The sequence below is a fragment of the Marmota flaviventris genome, chromosome 2 (assembly GCF_047511675.1).
Source record: "Marmota flaviventris isolate mMarFla1 chromosome 2, mMarFla1.hap1, whole genome shotgun sequence".
Classification (NCBI taxonomy): domain Eukaryota; kingdom Metazoa; phylum Chordata; class Mammalia; order Rodentia; family Sciuridae; genus Marmota; species Marmota flaviventris.
This window is the reverse complement of record NC_092499.1, coordinates 73,069,101-73,086,145: the sequence shown is the minus strand read 5'-3', so window position 1 is coordinate 73,086,145 and position 17,045 is coordinate 73,069,101. Positions and strand designations below refer to the sequence as shown.

The window sequence follows — 17,045 nt, the reverse complement described above, 5'->3', positions numbered from 1 at the left end:
TTTGGAATTATCTTCAATTAGTTAAATGCCATTTAGGAAAGCCAGTCTTGGTACTTAATAGCATCACTTACCCTGATCAATCAATTTGACTTCAAATTACAGTTTGGGTGGGATCTAAAAAATCAAATTTAATGTCAAAAGACAAAAGGTTTTTCTACTATGAAAGTTATTATCTTTTTAAAATGTGAAAGCCTTCTGAAAATGGCATCCTAAAACTTATCATAAACGAGAGTAGCAGGTAAGTAAGGGTAAGCTTCCAAATTTCCCAAGACAGGTAATTGGGATGGGGGGGGGTGGCAGGAAGAAGGGTGGAAGGGAGAGTCATTTTTATGAATAATCTTGGAATAGTTTTTGAACAGTCATATTTCTTTATGCTATTTGCCCTTCAGATGGTTAAGTTTTATGTAGTAATTAACCAACTTTCAAAATCCAACTTTTCAGAATCCCCAAATGGTTTCAAAATAAGATCTGAATTTAAAATTTCCCACAAAGATTACAAGGATGGAAAGAAGTGCACCAATTTATGTAAGGATAAGAATTTTCTGCTCGCAAACCTAAGCACCCCTAAGCACCTAAGCATGGTCAGAGGTGCAAGTTCTAGAATCTAAAGATTTTCATTCAATGCTGGTGATTTAGAGGGGCCTTCAAGCAGCTCTGAGGGTCTCCATTCAATCCTGAAACTATGTATTTGAACACATACTGGTTGCATTCAGTGATTTTTGCTTTGTTTCACAGTGTGATTCCTGTAATATGAGCTTTTCAGTAATTGTGAATTTTATTTGTGTCATTTTTTTGGCACTTAAGTTCACAATGCTTGGTTGTGTGGCTTAAGATTGTTTTAATTTTTGCATTTTACATTCCTTTTGGCACTTTCTGAAGAAGGGGACATTGTTTTTATGTTGTTTGGGGGGAAGTGGCAACCCGCCCCCTCTCTTTAGTTTTAAATGTTTGGCTTTATGAAATCCATGATTCTCCCTGGAATCTTGTATCATTAAATGAAGGGGTGGAAGTTCGCCTTCAAAAGCTGTCCATCCCAGCCCTTTTTAGAGGCTAGTATCTCCGGCTTCAGTTTTAGGCTGTTTGGCTATTGCTGTCACAGGTTCTGGTGGTCCCTCCCTGCAGAAAAGCACAACTGGGTTTTTGCGGGCCCACATGGCCACGTCACCTCCAGCCCCACTGGCGGTGTTGGAGGAGGACATCCTGCTGCAAGCCCCTAGGCGGTTTCGAAGGCGATTACGGCTTCTGGCCTGCAAACCCTGACCCTGGCTGGGTAGGAAAGCGTCCACATTTCTAGTCCGGTACCCCTCCTCGCGGTTGCGCCCTAGAAGCATGGAAATGTTGGGGTTGCGAATGGCATAGATGACAGGGTTGATAGCCCCATTGGCCCAGGTTAACCAGACAGCCACCACGTTGAGGAGAGAAGGGGCCTGCGTGGCCTGGGCCTGCCGGGTCGCGGCCAGCAGCACCAGGAAGCAGTAGGGGCCCCAGCAGCAGATGACGAAAACAATCATGATGAGCACGGTGGTGGCAGTGCGCACCTCGCTGAAGAAACGCAGCACACGCGCGTAGGTGGTCATTGGCCTCACGCGCACATCCGACAGGCGAACGGTCTTGCAGATGTGATAGTGGCAGAAGCACATGAGCAGGAAGGGCAGCAAGTAGCAGGCCACCACCAGCCCCACGCTGTAGGCCGCGCCCAGCTGCGCGGGGTCTGGAGAGGTCCGGTAAAGGCAGCCATGGAAGCTCTGCACTGAGGAGGGCTCCCGGGATCCCCCAAACAGTTCCCAGGGCAAGGAAAAGCCTAGAGCCACCAGCCAAGCGCCCGCCAGGAGCTGCAGGGCGCGGCGCCGGCCGATCTTCTCCCGGGGCGGCCGCACGATGGCGCAGTAGCGGTCCAGCGAAATGAGGGCCACGCTGAAAGTGGACACGATGCCGAAACACGAGCTGAAGAAGCGACTCGCTGCGCAGAAGCCGCGCCAAGGCCCCGCGGCGACTTCGGGCGCCGAACCTCCGTGGGGAATGAAGAGGTCCAGGAAGGCAGCGGGCAGGCAGAGGAGCGCCGTGAGCAGATCCGACAGGGACAGCGACAAAATGAAGGCATTGGTGACGGTGCGAAGCTGCCGGTGCTTCACGATCACCCCCATCACCGCGCAGTTGCCCAGGCTAGATAGCAGGAAGATGAGCAGCAGGACGAGCGCCTGAGCTGCCACCGCTGCCCCGTGCGATAGCACCGGCGCCGCCTCTGGGCCCAGCGCCGGCCTAGCCGCCGTCACCCGCACCGTCCCCGCCGCCCCGGGCCTGCCTCCGCCGCCGCCGCCACCTGGAGCGGCAGCACTGCCTCCCCCGCTGGCGTCGCTCTGGTTCCCCAGCGCCGCGGCCGCTGCGGTCGCCACGGTGCTGAAGGAGAGCGCGGCCAATGTCGCCGCGGAGGAAGTCCCGCCAGGCGAGCCGGCCGCGGAGGGGGCGCCGGGATGTGGGACGCCCGGCAAGGCCATGCTCACTGGTGGGCGGGCCGGCGGCGGCCGCGGATGCTCCTCCATGGGGCCCCGCGGAGGCCGCGGATCTGTTCATCCCGCACCGGGGAGGCGGCCTCTGGGCCGGAGAGGTGGCTTGGGCCGGGGGAGCGGCCGCTGCGGGGAGTCAGGCTGGGCGGGAGGGGTGACGGTCACCGAGGACCCGGCGGAGCCTTTGACGTGGGCTCCAGGCGTTGCCGTGGGAACCGCGTGTTTACGCAGGAGCGCGGGGCGGGACGCCAGCCCAGTACCCCAGAAAAGCCAGCCCCTGACACCCCGCCTTTCCCTGAGGTTACCCAGCTATTGGTTTGAGCTTCAGAGTGCCAGCCAGGTTGGCCTCCTAGGGAAGGAGACCGGCCCGCATACTGTGGAACAGATTTATTCAAGGTTCAGTGTCATACCGTGAGTATGACTGCTTAGGGATAGAATATCAAATGAAGAAACAAAGGAACCATAGGTGGAATGCTAGGGAGTAGTAAAAAAACTAAGAAGCAGTTAAAGGGCACAAAACAAGGCTGTGAGAGAGTTAATGAGGCTTATGTTTTTGTCTTCAGTAAAGAAGGGAAGGTAATGAATGTCCCCAGGAAAGTCATTTGTGCTCTTGAGGTCAGCCCTGTCCTTTATCTGAAAACAGGATTTTCATGTATTTCAGAGTTGAAATGGCTTACCAGATCAGGGGAACTCACCTGTAAAACCTGGGCCCAAACAAGCAATTAAAATAGATTTGCCAATGAATTTTACTGTTCACAGTGTAGCCCTCCTACTAAGCAGCATTAATATCACCTGAGGATTTGGTAGAACTGCTCCCCCCAGGCCTACTGGATGAGAATCTGCATTTTAAGATTCACAGGTGATTTATACACTTGCCAAAGTATGAGGAATGTTGTCTTAAGGATATTATGCAATTTGTAGCTTTTGAGAGTTTTGAGAAGGATGACCCAACTCTTACGGAATTTGGGGGACTTGAAGCAATGAGCAATGCAAGTTCATAGTGAAGGAGAGAGATGGACTTGGACTCATACAATGGCAGTACTAGGTGGGTTTAATGGGGACTGGGTCTCAACCTAAAGGCCTTGGGAATCTCACTGAGTGGCTCTGTGGGTGAGCTCAGCACTAAGTGGGTGGGGGGTTCCTAGTGTAATATACTCTCCTGCAAGTAGCAAGCAGAAGCAGCCACCATGGATTGCATAAACCTTGTGGAGACAGTTAAGTGTGACAATTAGGTCAAGTATAGCTTCCAAGTAGTAATGAAGCAGAAATCAGACTTAAGAGTCGACTAGCAAATGGAAGGTGAGAAAATGTACCCAGTGAGTGGAGAGTAAGAAATCTAAAAACTCGAATGCCAAGGCAAGGAGTGACGATGAGGAACAGGGATGTTTGGTTCATTCTACTTGTGATAAGACATTTAAGTACTTAAGGGAAGAAACCAGTGAGGGGAAGATCAGATATACTTTAGTTGGTGAGGTTAGACCCTTAGTGATCTAGGATGGAGTAGAAGTGAGCAACATTTAGAAGGTAGAATCAATAGGGCTTGGTGACTGGCCAGACAGGCAGAGGTGGGAGGTGATCTCCCTAGTGTTTCTGACCCCAAAGGAGACAGGGCAAAATATAGAATAACATTTGTTGTATTGCAAGGGTTTGGCTCTGGTTTAGATTAGAATTTTGGAAGAGTTAAGTAATACCAATTTTTGAATGTTTAAGAAATACACCATCATTATTCAAGTACTGTATCTTGAAAAAGTTCTAACTGTCCTTTCGTAGAGATAGAAGAAGTATAGTAAGAAAATAGTGGAGTCAAAAGTCTAGATTCACAGCCTCTAGAATGACCTTTGGAGAGTTATTTTGACATACCTGATCTGCTTCTCCCTCTTCTGACTGGGACAAGCAGTAACACACAGAGGATCTGCAGAGGGAGTGATCCACCCTGGTGCAGCTGACAAGAGCTATGCTGTTTGTAGAGAATTCCAAAACAGTGATAAAACTGGCTAAAAGTCATCATTTGTTTATTATCACCCAGAACTGACAATTCTAAATATCAGGGATGAAATTCCCACCCTTGGTAACCATGGGATACTAATACCTATTGCAGAGTATAATTCATTATAGTAGAGGCTATGTAACATGGCATATAAAAAGCTATAGAATGTAACTTTTAAGCAATGTATTTTTTCAAATTATTGTGACTTGTGAGATTTGGAGAGAAAAGAGTGGTTCTGTTCACTGTTATTTAGTTCACTTTTAATTTTTTTTTTTTTAAAGTACAGCCTTAATCTGTAGAAAAAAGTACATGGTCACACTGAGTTAGTGATAGTGTCACTTTTCTTTGGTGCTTTCTTTGCCACAGAATTTCATAAAGACCAAGTGAAAAATACCATAACTGCTTTTGTGTAACATGGAAATTTAAAAATATTAATTTTGGTCAGGTAAAACCATAGAACTAAAGACAGGATCAGTTTGGATTTACTGGGTGATAAAGCCTGGTAAAATAAATAATTAATTCAGTTTTTGTATGTTTAGAAAGAAAATACTATTACCTACCTCACAAAAGAGTCTACTGAATTCTTTAAGGGCATCACATTAAAAGAGACGATTTTAGTGCTTCAATCTATGACAACTACTAACAATCAAATATTTTAACACGCTCACAGATAAGAATTGTCTGGCAAGAGTGCCAAAGGTCTACATTTATTTCTTCTTTATTTCTATGTGGTTGATAATGTGACTCATTCCATTATAAAGATTCATTGTTTAATTCATTTCTTTTTTCTTTTTTTTCAGGGCCAAGGACTGAACTCAGGGCCTTGCACATGCTAGGCAAGCACTCTGCCACAGAGCTAAAATCCCTATCCCCTATTAATTTCTACTATGTACTTGCACTTCAATAATGTAATGGACAATTCCTTTTATAAAAGCCTTAGAGCAGCCAGAGGGTAACTCAGTGGGTAGGAATGTACTAAGCATGCTTGAGGTCCTGGGTTCTGTACCCACCTTGGATTCCATATCTACCATGCACACACACATGCACATGTGTGGACACACACACACACACACACACACACACGCACACAAGCACGCACGCACGCACCTTAAAGAGATAGCAAGTCTGATTACTAATTAGTCTTAGCATAAGTTTATGACACTTAGTACTTGTGAATATAGGAGCCCAATTTGCAGCTTGGAGCACATCCCAGCAGCAGCTAAAGTAACACCTACTCACAGAAGTTGACCACCCAGGCTGTTTATATTAAGTGTTGGATACCCCTTAATAATCCATATCCTTTATATGCTGCTTATAGAGGCCATTACTTTACTAAAACTAGAAGACTAAAAAAATTGTAAAGTTTATTGTTGAGAAGGCTACAATTACAAATTTTATTCAAAGAATCTCTAAAACAAAATCTTATAGCAATTACCATAGAGTAATATTTAAGTAACTAAGGTTCTATTTTACCTGATAAGATAATGACTAGAAAAGTTTCTGAATTTTTGGCACTTTGTATAGTAGACATAAGTGATATTTATATCAAAGTCCATTTGAAAATAGGGGGATAATTGTCTATTTCACTACAGTGTACTATTTTAGAAAGAAGGGATATTAGATGACATGATTCACTCAATAATGGTTAACACATAATTTAAAGGAAACATTGATTACAGATAATAATTACTTTGGAAGGAAATCCCTTAAAAGTCACGGAAGAGGTCACTTGAGAAGAAATCCATCCTTCAGTGGGTCGTCATCTTCTACAGTAAGGCTTGCTGTACCTGTGTAATGCGCTTGTCCTGATACTTCCACTATAACCGCTTTGAAGTCACCACATTTTGCTTCCTGAAAAAAGATGGAAGGAGCATCCTATCAAAATATTTCACTCATACTGTTACCTGGCTTAAAAGTTGAACTCTTGATTTTTATCGTGCTAAAGGAACCCCAAGGGCTATGGAAAAATTTTAAGGAAAGTAACTAATGTGGTCTAATGTGTATTTTAGATATGTTTAGCATAAAATGAAGGACAAATTGAAGAGGAGAGAGACTAGAAGCCCAGAAACCTGTTAAGAGAGAAATTTGATTCACTGGTTTAATCCAGAGGCACTAGGTAGTTTTTAGTAAAGATGGAGAAAGATAACATAATATAGAAATACTTTGGAGGTGGAAATGACTGGCCCATTGACAATGTAGAAAGAAATTAAAAATAAGGTAAACAAGACCATGGTTTCGTGCTTGGAAGTGAAACTAATGATGCCATTAGCTAAGATGGGGAATAAGAGAGGAGTATGTGGAAGGAAGGATGGTAGCATGGACTTAAAAAATATAGTTGTAGATGGTCAGAATGCCTTTATTTTATGGGGGGCTAAGGATCGAACTCAGTGCCTCAAACATGCTAGGCAAGCGCTCTGCCACTGAATAACAGCCCTAGTCCATAGGATGGACTTTTTAACAAGTTGAGTTTGAAATACTTTGAGGACATTCATTCTTCATAGAGATGAGGATAGTGACCAGCAATAAAAGTGTTAGATCAGAAAGAGTTGCAAGACAGGAATTGTAGGGATGAAGGTTTAGGAGTCATCAGCAGCAGAGGGGTTGAGAACTGAAGTCTAGAAAGTGGAAGAAAGTGTCTAGTGGCATTAAATTGTAGATGAGATGGAAGGAAGCTAAGAATAAAATGCTGGAATCACTTAATTGGATGGACAGGGAGCAGAAGCTGGGGCAGGGAAAGAGACTGAGAAAGTACCATCAGAGAGCCTGGAAGAGCCCAGACAGAAAGGAAAGGCTTATAGTGCATGTGAAGATACTCTGGTAAGCCTGATTAATAACTGTAAAATAAATAACGGAAAATCTTACTTGAAGTTGATTTTTACTTTCAAATCTTGTAAATAAGAACAACTAAGGTAAAGGTAAATGTCAAATATTAAAATAGGGTACAGTAATTTTATTATTTTGTTACAAAGCTGGTATAATATCAAGCACCGGTAAACTTGGCTTTGAGTGGTAGCAGTACAATGTAATAATTAACAGCATAGAGTCTGTTGAGAGAGACCCACATTCATAGCCTGGCTTTGCTACTCATGAACTAAGTTCTGACAAATTTACCTAAGCTTTCTAATTCTCTATTTTTTCATCTATTAAAAAAGGATCATAACAGTACCAGTCTCTTAGAATTCTTACAAGGTTTAAATGAATAATATGGTATGTATAACATTCTTAGCTTGGAAATTGATACACAGTGATGTACCTAGTAAATATTCTATATTATTATTTTTATCTTCAGGCTCAAATTCTGAAGACATTGTGCTCCAAGTGTTCTCATATGCTATAAATGGTTTGGTATACCATAAGATCAATCTATGATCTAGGAATACCTAACTTAAAGAAAATTCCATATTCAGAAAAAAACAAACCTTGAAAATAACTGATAATTAGGATGGATTGTTTTCTATGTTAAAGGAATAGAGATTCATTTACTACATGTATTCATTCTGGGGTAGATTTCACTTGCTACCATAAGTAGATTAATTGGCCCTGTTAACATATTTAAAATTTTATTTCAGTACAAAAATTTTGCTTTTTACAATTTTTCATGGTTTTTACATTCTATTATATAAAATAAAACACTCTGTAGATTAAAACAAAAAATAATAACAAAATCCCCAAACCATAATTTATTGGTTCTCAAACCTTCTGGTTTCGGTACCATTTATACCTTAAGATTTGAGGACCTCAAGGAGGTTTGGTTTATGAAGGTTATATCTATCCATATTTGTTGTATTGAGAATTAAAGATATTTGTTAATTACTTCATTAAAAACAATAAACCCATTACAGTGATTACACTTTAATGTATAAAGAAATTTTTGTGAAATATATTTGCAAAAAATTTAATGAGAAATGTGGCATTGTTTTACACTTTTGCAAACTTCTTTCATGTCTGGCTTAACAAAAGACAGCTAGATTCTTATATCTGCTTTTGCATTGAGTTGGTTGGGATATCACCCATCATGTAGTCTCTGGAGAACTTCACTGAATACATTTGAGAGAATGAGAGTGAAAAGCAATTATTATTATTATTATTTTAGTCTTATTATTAACAGAGTTTTGACCTTGTAGACATATGGGAAGCATTTTGGGGACTCTTAGGGGTCCCAAGACTAAACTTTGAGAACCAATATGTTAGTTGAACAGAAGTTTTTACAGGCTTGCTTTAAAATTCTATTATGAACAGGACCCAGTGGCACAACCTATAATCCCAGCTACTTGGAGGCTGAGGCAGTAGGATTGCAAGTTCAAGGCCAGCCTCATCAATCTAGGGAGATCCTGTCTCAACAACAAAAAAAAGGACTGGGGATATAGCTCAGTAGTATAGCACCCCTGGGTTTAATCCTCAGTGTCTCTCTCTCTCTCTCTCTCTCTCTCTCTCTCTCTCTCTCTCTCTCTCTCTCTCACACACACACACACACACACACACATAAATCTCTTCTGAGAACTCTTCACTCAGTCCTCTTCAGTTTCATAAGCAACACATTTACAAATAAGAAACAAAGGTGACACTCACCCTCACAGCTTTCCCTGTGAACACAGAGCCAGTTGCACTGCTTTTGAAGATCCTGGTTTGGTTTAGTTTTAGAAGGCCTTTATGATACTGCAGAGCAATTCGGGCTGTCACTCCTGAGCCAGTGGGGCTCCTGTCAACCTGTTTCAGCATAAAGGAAAAATGTTCAGAGTATTCTAGTTCCATAGAACCTGGTGTTTGTGGCTAACAATTACAGTTTTAATACCTGTTCATCTGCAAATACACAGATGTTGGTGGTTGGTTCCTCACTATAAGCATCTTTTCCATCTGTTAATATAGTTCCATAGAGAAAGGAAAGGTCTTCATTATCAGGATGAGTAATTTTAAACTGAAAATAAGAACAAAATAATTATCCATATGTAAAATAAATGCTTTATTTCAAATTTATCTTTTTCAATAATGTAGATAGGGTACTCTTAAATTTTTCAATCTTTACCATTTTGGGGCAAGGCACCAGATGCTAGATGCTATTCTTTAGATAGTTTTTTTTTTTAATTATTTCTGGTTGTTATCATACTTTGGGTCCCTTCTAAGGAAACTGACCTGCATATAGCTTCAATGAAAAGAACAGTCCTCTATTATACATACACCTCAACAAACACATACTTTTTGAAGCACTGGCCCCAAGTCCACAGGCTGGCTGTAGCTAAAGCCATCGTATTTTCATTCTTAGGAGCCCAAAGGGGAGAATGTAGAAAAATCAGGCACTAAGTATCTAGAGCTGAGGTTAATTCCAGTGATAGAGACAAGGACTGTGAGAGGCCATGAGCAAATAAAAGTTAAAAGGATCTAGAAGATTTGGGGTAAGAGAAGCAATTGAACAGGGGAAAAAAGAAAGAAAGATACTGTAGAGGATGAAGTCAGTTGGTTCCATGAAAAACAGCAGACACAGAAGCTGGCACTGGCCGAGTTGGTAGGTCCTCAGTGGTAAGGAACATTAAGACCCAAAAGTGTAATGCTCCCAGGTTTTCTTGGGAGATCTACTTGTTTAACTTTCCCCGAGTTTCTATAATTCCAATTGTCTAGTAGACTAAGAGTACTATGATCTTCTCCATTTATTCTTATAATTAGTATATTTCACTCCCACTTACCTGTTATTTTTTAAAAATTGAACATATCTAGATTCTTAAAAGCCAAAGAGTCCATTTAAAACCACGATAAACAGGCCTGCATATCAGATCTTAGCTTTCTGAGCCCCTGAGCCCAACTCCACTGAAGTACTACTCCAACACACTGTTCACAGCTTCACAAGTATGTCCCCCATCCTTCCCACCACTAGCTCAAGCTCCTGGGAGATAAGGTAGGGTTTGTTCTTCCTTTGGGTCTCTAGCATCTAGCATATGTCTGACATGCAATAAGTTCATGCTAAATGTTTGTTAAAAGAAAGAAGGAAAATTTATATTAACTTTAGCCCTTCCCCCCACAGATGGTCTTTCCCTAAATTTGCATCATCAGTATTGATGGTCAGCAATTGACAAAGTAGTTCTACTATCTGATACATCAGCAATAGAACTTCATATTTTTCTCAAAATCTCCCCTCTATCAGGGTCCACCCTTGTCACTACCATCTGTGTGAGAAGTTCAGACTTTATGGGGAAGTTCAAAATTACTACTTTTACATGTCTTTTTCTTCTCAATTTCATAACAAATGGAATTATTGTGTGCCAATTTTTAAAACTATTAGCTTTCTGCTTGATAGAAAAAAATATAATTTTTGCTCTTTAAAAGTTCCTGACTAAATAATATCCACATAAAGTTTCAGAAAAATGAAAATTTAGAATAGCAATATAGCATATATTTTCATTTGTTACTTAAGTTTTTAATTAAAGCCAAGAGTGTTGAGTCCATTAGAAATTACGAGTGCAAGTATAATAGACATTGCCTTTCACAAGTTAATTTTTACTATTAGTAATTAAATATTTAGGTGCCAAAACATTCAAATTATGTATTTTATCTCTAAGTTCTGACTTCAAGGTAAAATGGCAGACTTGTGCTAGAAATAATATTATTGACTCATTATTGAAACTGATTTTTATCAAGATGGTTTTATCCCAAGCACAAACTAGTTAGTTGAATAGTTATTTGAGTAACTTCTAGGCAATACAAGAAAAATTCACTAAGAAAATTTTTCATTAATTTCTTATTGAAATAAGAGTTTTTATCAGATCTAATAACCACATATAGCAAATACAGAATAACCACATAGAGCAAAACACATGAGCTTCAACTTAATGGAATATTGTATAATATATTTATTGTAATTTCAAATAACCATAAGCCATATCAGCATAGGTATATTAAAAAGTGACTAATAGTTAACATTTATTGCTATTATTAAGGACCAGGCAATATTCTAAGTCTTTTACATGTATTAACTTATTTCACTTTTATAACAACCCTAAAAGCAGATATTGTATAATATCTGCTAAAAACTGGGGCATGCAGAGGTTATGTAACTTGTACAAGGTTATGAATATTATAAATGGCAAAGCCAGAGCTCACCAGTAGCCTTGCTCTAGTACCTAAGATTTTAACCAATACCCTATTAAGATACTTAATGGACATGATCATTCTATTTCTCCATGCCACAGAGGGAGGTTATTTGCTATTATGGCAGTGACTGGACTGACCTGAGCTTTCACTGCTTCTGTCACTGCACTCGCTGTGTTCACAAGGTCTCTTGTCTTCGCAGAACATACATCAAGTCCAAACTTTTCTGCACTAACCAGTGCATAAAATGCTCCACCATATGCAATGTCCACCACCACCTTTCCATGTCCAGGAACATCCACCATGAGATCTTAAAAAGATGTTTGAAAATCAGTTTGTTTTTAGTATTTTATCAAAACATTCACAGCATTTTAAATATTTAAATGTTTATTCTGTGGGAGAACTGAGGCTGGCTTTGAACTCACCATTCTCCTGCCACAGCCTCCCAAGATGCTGGGATTACCAGCATGAGCCACCGTACCCAGCTTGCAGGGAGAACTTTTGGTATCATGAAAAGGAATGAAGTAGAAATCCATTTTTCAAAAGAGTGAGCATCAGGTAATGATGGGTGCATCTTTTTATTTTTAACTTGATGATGTTTGCATTAAGTTGTAAAACATTTGAATGCTGTCACACCCCATATCATACATACATATTTGTTAACTACTATGAAGCCCTTTTCTGAGAAACATCATAGAGACCAAGGGAGGGAAAACCCTCAGGTATAAAATTGATCCTTATAAAGGAAAATGTAGGTCCCTGATTTTACTACTAGTAACAGTTTAAAATAGAATTTGAATTCTACTCACAAATTGGTTTTCTTCAAATGCTAGGTCAAAACAAAATTTTTGAAAGAATTTTTTTTCTATAAATTATATACAAATATCATCTGCATGTTTTCATCTCAAAGTGATTCTGCAAAGACTCAGGAAAAAGCCATTGTACAATAGCAGACATCACATAGTGTTATTTTTGTATCAGGATTTTACATATCTAAAGTTCCACCTAAAGGTCAGTTCTTTGAAATCCTTTATCTGCATTTCCAAAGGAATGGGTTGGAAGATGTTTTGGGACATTAAAAGTGTCTCTACTTGTTTTAGTAAGATTTTTGCCACTATGACCAAAAGACCTGAACAGAACAACTTTAGAGGAGGAATAGTTTATTTGAGGCTCTTGGTTTCAGAGGTCTCAGTCCATAGTTGGCAGACTCCATTGCTCTGTGCCTGAGATAAGGCGGAACATGAAGGTAGAAGGGAGTGACAGAGGAAAGCAGCTCAGAACATGACACTTGGGAAGCACAGAGAGCAATGTTCATCAGGGACAAAATATATATCCCAAAGGCACATCTCCAGTGACCAACTTCCTCCAGCCACACCCCACCTACCTACCTACCGTTACCACCCAGTTAAACCATTCAAACAGATTAATACACTGATTAACCAAGCATTTCTAAATTTTCTTGCATTGTCTCATATGTGAGCTTTTGGGGGGCACCACATATCCAAACCATAATGGTACTCCTTTTGATATTTTCCTCTCTTCCTTCTCCCCAATTCAAGCTGGTCTGGTGGTCCCTGCCTTGGGGAAGGCACCTGGCAAGGGAGAAAGTAGATCTTTTTTTTTTTTTTTTTTTTTTAATGGAAACCTAATTCTCAGGGGAAAGGCATTTGTTGGCTAGAGTGTCTGAAGGGAGAAATATTTCTATTAGCTGATAATTTCTTTTGGATTAGGGAGAGAGGAGGCTAAATGTCCTGAGTACAGAGGACTGTATTGACTTCCTCACAGCACCACAGGAGGGCATCAGGGTGGAACAGCACAGCCAATCAGGAGCGGGAGTGCAGGGGATGAGGACAAGGGCCACATGGAGTAGACTGACCAGCTTCACTTCACTGGTCAGCTGTGCAAGCTAGGCCAAAGGGCCCTCCTCTGAAGCGTGGCACTTTGAGGAAAACTTTGCTCACACATATAACATGTATGGGGCCAAGTCACCCAACAGGACAGAGTGGGCTCTCAATTTTAGAAAATAAGTCGTGAAAAAGAAAATATTCCTTGTGTACCTGAGTTTTACAGAGTAATACAGCAATACCAGTATACTAGGAGTTAGGTCTAATCTACAGAAGTCCTTGTAACATATGTGTTGAAATAAAGAAAATTTATAATCAAAAGAATGAAATGTGCCTGTGGATCTTAACAGCAACATTGAAAAATGTCTTCATCTTGATGTGGATGCAACCTGAAATCAGGATTAAGGAAAGGAGAATGAGGAAGTAAGTAGTAATGAAGGACTGCTGAATATGGAAACCTATGGTTAAATGATGGGTGTGAGCGTGTAGATTGGTACCTACCAGAGGGCAGGAGTAACAGTATGTGACTTAGTCTGCCTATACCATCTTCTTGACTGTGTAGCTAAACAAGCCATTGGCCCCAATCCTGCACCAGGGAGGAGTGGGAGAGCTGGCTCAAGTGGTCACTGAGCCTGTAACTGCTCCCCTAGCCCACCCTCTTTAAAATCTTGGGCTCTAGTTTTCTTAGAATAGGCAATTGGGAAAGATAATATATCTGAGTTTCAATTTCCTCTTTTTTAACTTCTGTCCATTAATATTATTCCATTAATATTTTATTTTTTAATCAGAAATTTACTAACATTAAAAATTAAGATATTTATTTCTCATGTGACTACATCTTAAGTGCCAGGTATGTTCACATTGATTCATTACATTAATGTTGTAATTACTACAGCCCTAAGAGATTGTACTATATTATTTACTGTTTTCACATTATTCTCTGTTACGCACAAAATCAGTGGTGGAGCTTGGAATCAAACTTGGGATGAGGTGACTCCAACACCCAAACCTTTTCCACTAAAATATACAACCTCTATTTAGAACTCAATCTAAAATTTAAGGTTTTTCCTTTTATTTTATACAAGCTTATCACTACAATTTTAATTTGATTTACTTCACCTGAGATTTAGTGGCTACCTACTATATGCTAATTATTGTATATGATCTAAGAGGTATACAAGAAGTAAAATAAATAAAACATTGCCTTTGCCCTTTTTGGGGTTCAGTTGGACAAGAAAGACATTTTAAAACATGCCATATGTGTGAACAAAGTATTATACATTAGTTTTCCAGAAAATTGATAAACATCTCTTCAAACAACAAACACTTCAAGGATGAGAGGGAAGCAATCTGATTGGCCTCACTTACTATGGCTTTGGTGTCCTTGTGTATAAAATGGAATTGCTATTTTCCCTAAGAGTTGTTTTCAGAATTCTACATGATAATGTGTGGGCAGTGCCTGGTACAGATTAGGGATACAATACATCTTAACAATAAAGACAAAAGTTTAATTTCCAGTGAGAATAAGTTTCTCAAGGGGCACTGACAGCTACATTTGCAAATCAGCATATTCTTCTAAATTTCATTTATTTAGTTACTTATTCAATAAATATTCATTGATTACCTACTATTCTAGGCAATTGGAACACAGTAAACAAAACATAGGAGAATGCCCTTTAGTGTTGTGTGTTGAAGATAAACTCGGCAGCCCTCTGGGGTAGGTACTGCAGTCATCCTCATTTTACAGACTGTGACATGGAGGCATGGACTTTCTTGCCCATGGTCACTGAATATGGAGATGCAAAGCAAGTGACCTTGAATACTGCCATCTGCCTTTTATGCAGTTTTCCAAGTAGAAAATATAGGATTTCATTTTCTTTATTCAAAGTGACCATTACTATCCACCAATTATTGTGATGTCACATGGAGATGCTCTCAGAAACTATTGTCCTTGAGGGGTTGGCTTCCCCTGCCCTAATTGACCCAGAACTATGATGTAGTTGGTGACCAGCTGTCAATTCCCACAATATCTAGTGCTTTTAATGCAGCTGGGGTTACCTAGGGGAAAACTAGGTAGCATCAGTAAACCATTGAGGGTTTTTTCAGATGCAATTCTAAACATAGATTCTGTCTCCCTCAAATGCCAATTGGAATGTGACACTATTCTCTCCTAAGGGGAAAATGGCATCAATTTCCCCAGAGGCATCCATCATCAACTTGTGTGCTTAAATTGCCTAAGTTTGCTCTAAGACTGAAAAATGCCTGTTCTAGTCTCATTCACAGCCCAATTCCTCTCAACAATCCTACAAATCCTGCAATCTTTCCACCTCAAGGAACACATTTTATATAGTTTTAAAATTCTAAGTATACAACATACTATCATTTAAACCTAACAAGCTCTATGAGATAAATGAAGAAACAAGCTCAGAGAGGTTGAATAATCTAAGGATGCACAGTTTTAAGTGGTTGCAGGATTTGAACCCAGGCCATGTCCCTGTTCTTAAAGCAATTAAGAACAGCAACATCTGTATTTTCACTTCATTCTCTAATTCTTATCCAAAGAAGAAAGGCACTTTTAACAGAAGAAAAGACCATATTTAGTAACTCATTAGGGGCAATAATGTGTTTATCAAACATACTTTGGAGCCCTGGTATGGCTATTCTTTGCTGTTTCCTTGACCCTAGTGTGCTTTGCTTTATTCAACTGTGAAATCTAGGAATGCAAGAAAAGGCCTAAAAGGCTCTCAGTAAGCAAAGCACCAATTCTTCACCGCTCCAGGATCTCCTGCGGTTTAACTGAACTGCACGCGCCGAATCTGCAAAGCTTAAGATGCTGACACAGTTTGCAGTGATTTGGAATCACCTTTTTTATTGGTTGCAGGGGCATGCGGAGTGTGTTAGTTGCACCGCTTGGGTTCCAACCCAGAGAGACAGTTAATGTGGTTAGTTTCGTTCCGGATAGAGGATGGAGGGTCCCGCCAGTTACCTGAGGCCAGCACGAAGGCCGGGACGCTGTGGAAGCGCACAGGGCCACAACTGCGGCCGCCCTTACACTCCACAAAAGCGGTCACCAGCCCGCATGGGCAGTGGATGTTGACACGGGCCTCGCAGTTGCCGGCTGGGGGTGCAGGCACCAACCCGAAGTCGAGGGCGAAGCGGCCAAGCGCCAGCACTGCGTGGCCGCACATGGAACTGTAGCCCTCGTTGTGCAGGAACAGAACGCCCAGGTGAGCGTCCGGAAGCTCGCTCTGCACCAGGACAGCTCCGTACATGTCCCGGTGACCCCGGGGCTCGAACATGAGTCGCCGCCGCACGTAGTCAAGGTGCTGGCGCATGTAACGCCGCTTGGCCAGCAAAGTGGGCCCTTCCACCTCTGGACACCCAGCCAGCACAATACGCAGGGGCTCGCCGCCCGTGTGCATGTCCACCACCGACAGCGCCGGCGTCCCCGGGTCGTGTGGGGGTAGGTGTGGCACGGCTAGCGCGCTCTCCATTGTCGGTGTCCAGCAGCTCCACCACTGCCCAGCGGTGCTCGCCCAAGGATAGGAACCTACAACTCACCCTAACCCAGAAGGCTAGTGGGCGTGGCAGCCTTAGGGGCGGGGCATTGAGACTAAACCAGGAAGTGTGGGC

General features: G+C 41.2%; 2 protein-coding genes across 2 annotated transcripts; both read right to left on the bottom strand.

Annotated features, from left to right (window-relative positions):
* Nucleotides 1-789: 789 nt before the first annotated feature.
* Nucleotides 790-2,540, bottom strand: Gpr135 (G protein-coupled receptor 135). Its single transcript, XM_027929842.3, has one exon. The coding sequence runs from the start codon at nucleotides 2,538-2,540 to the stop codon at nucleotides 1,044-1,046; it is 1,497 nt and encodes a 498-aa protein (XP_027785643.2). The 3' UTR covers nucleotides 790-1,043.
* A 3,036-nt stretch (nucleotides 2,541-5,576) lies between these two features.
* Nucleotides 5,577-16,986, bottom strand: L3hypdh (trans-L-3-hydroxyproline dehydratase). The gene is made up of 5 exons (XM_027929622.2): nucleotides 16,399-16,986; nucleotides 11,709-11,878; nucleotides 9,284-9,406; nucleotides 9,061-9,198; nucleotides 5,577-6,342 (listed from the first exon to the last, which is right to left on the bottom strand). The coding sequence occupies exons 1-5, from the start codon at nucleotides 16,904-16,906 to the stop codon at nucleotides 6,217-6,219; spliced, it is 1,065 nt and encodes a 354-aa protein (XP_027785423.2). The 5' UTR covers nucleotides 16,907-16,986; the 3' UTR covers nucleotides 5,577-6,216.
* Between the last annotated feature and the right edge of the window lie 59 nt (nucleotides 16,987-17,045).

Bases quoted from the DNA above. Each gene is read 5' to 3' on its own strand.
- L3hypdh (XM_027929622.2), bottom strand. From the start codon at position 16,906: ATGGAGAGCGCGCTAGCCGTGCCACACCTACCCCCACACGACCCGGGG. The intron at 11,879-16,398 runs GTAACTGGCGGG...CATCTTTTTAAG, and splicing joins GGCCTTCGTGCTGGCCTCAG to ATCTCATGGTGGATGTTCCT. The intron at 9,407-11,708 runs GTCAGTCCAGTC...TCTTATTTTCAG, and splicing joins CAGAAGCAGTGAAAGCTCAG to TTTAAAATTACTCATCCTGA.
- Gpr135 (XM_027929842.3), bottom strand. From the start codon at position 2,540: ATGGAGGAGCATCCGCGGCCGCCGCCGGCCCGCCCACCAGTGAGCATG.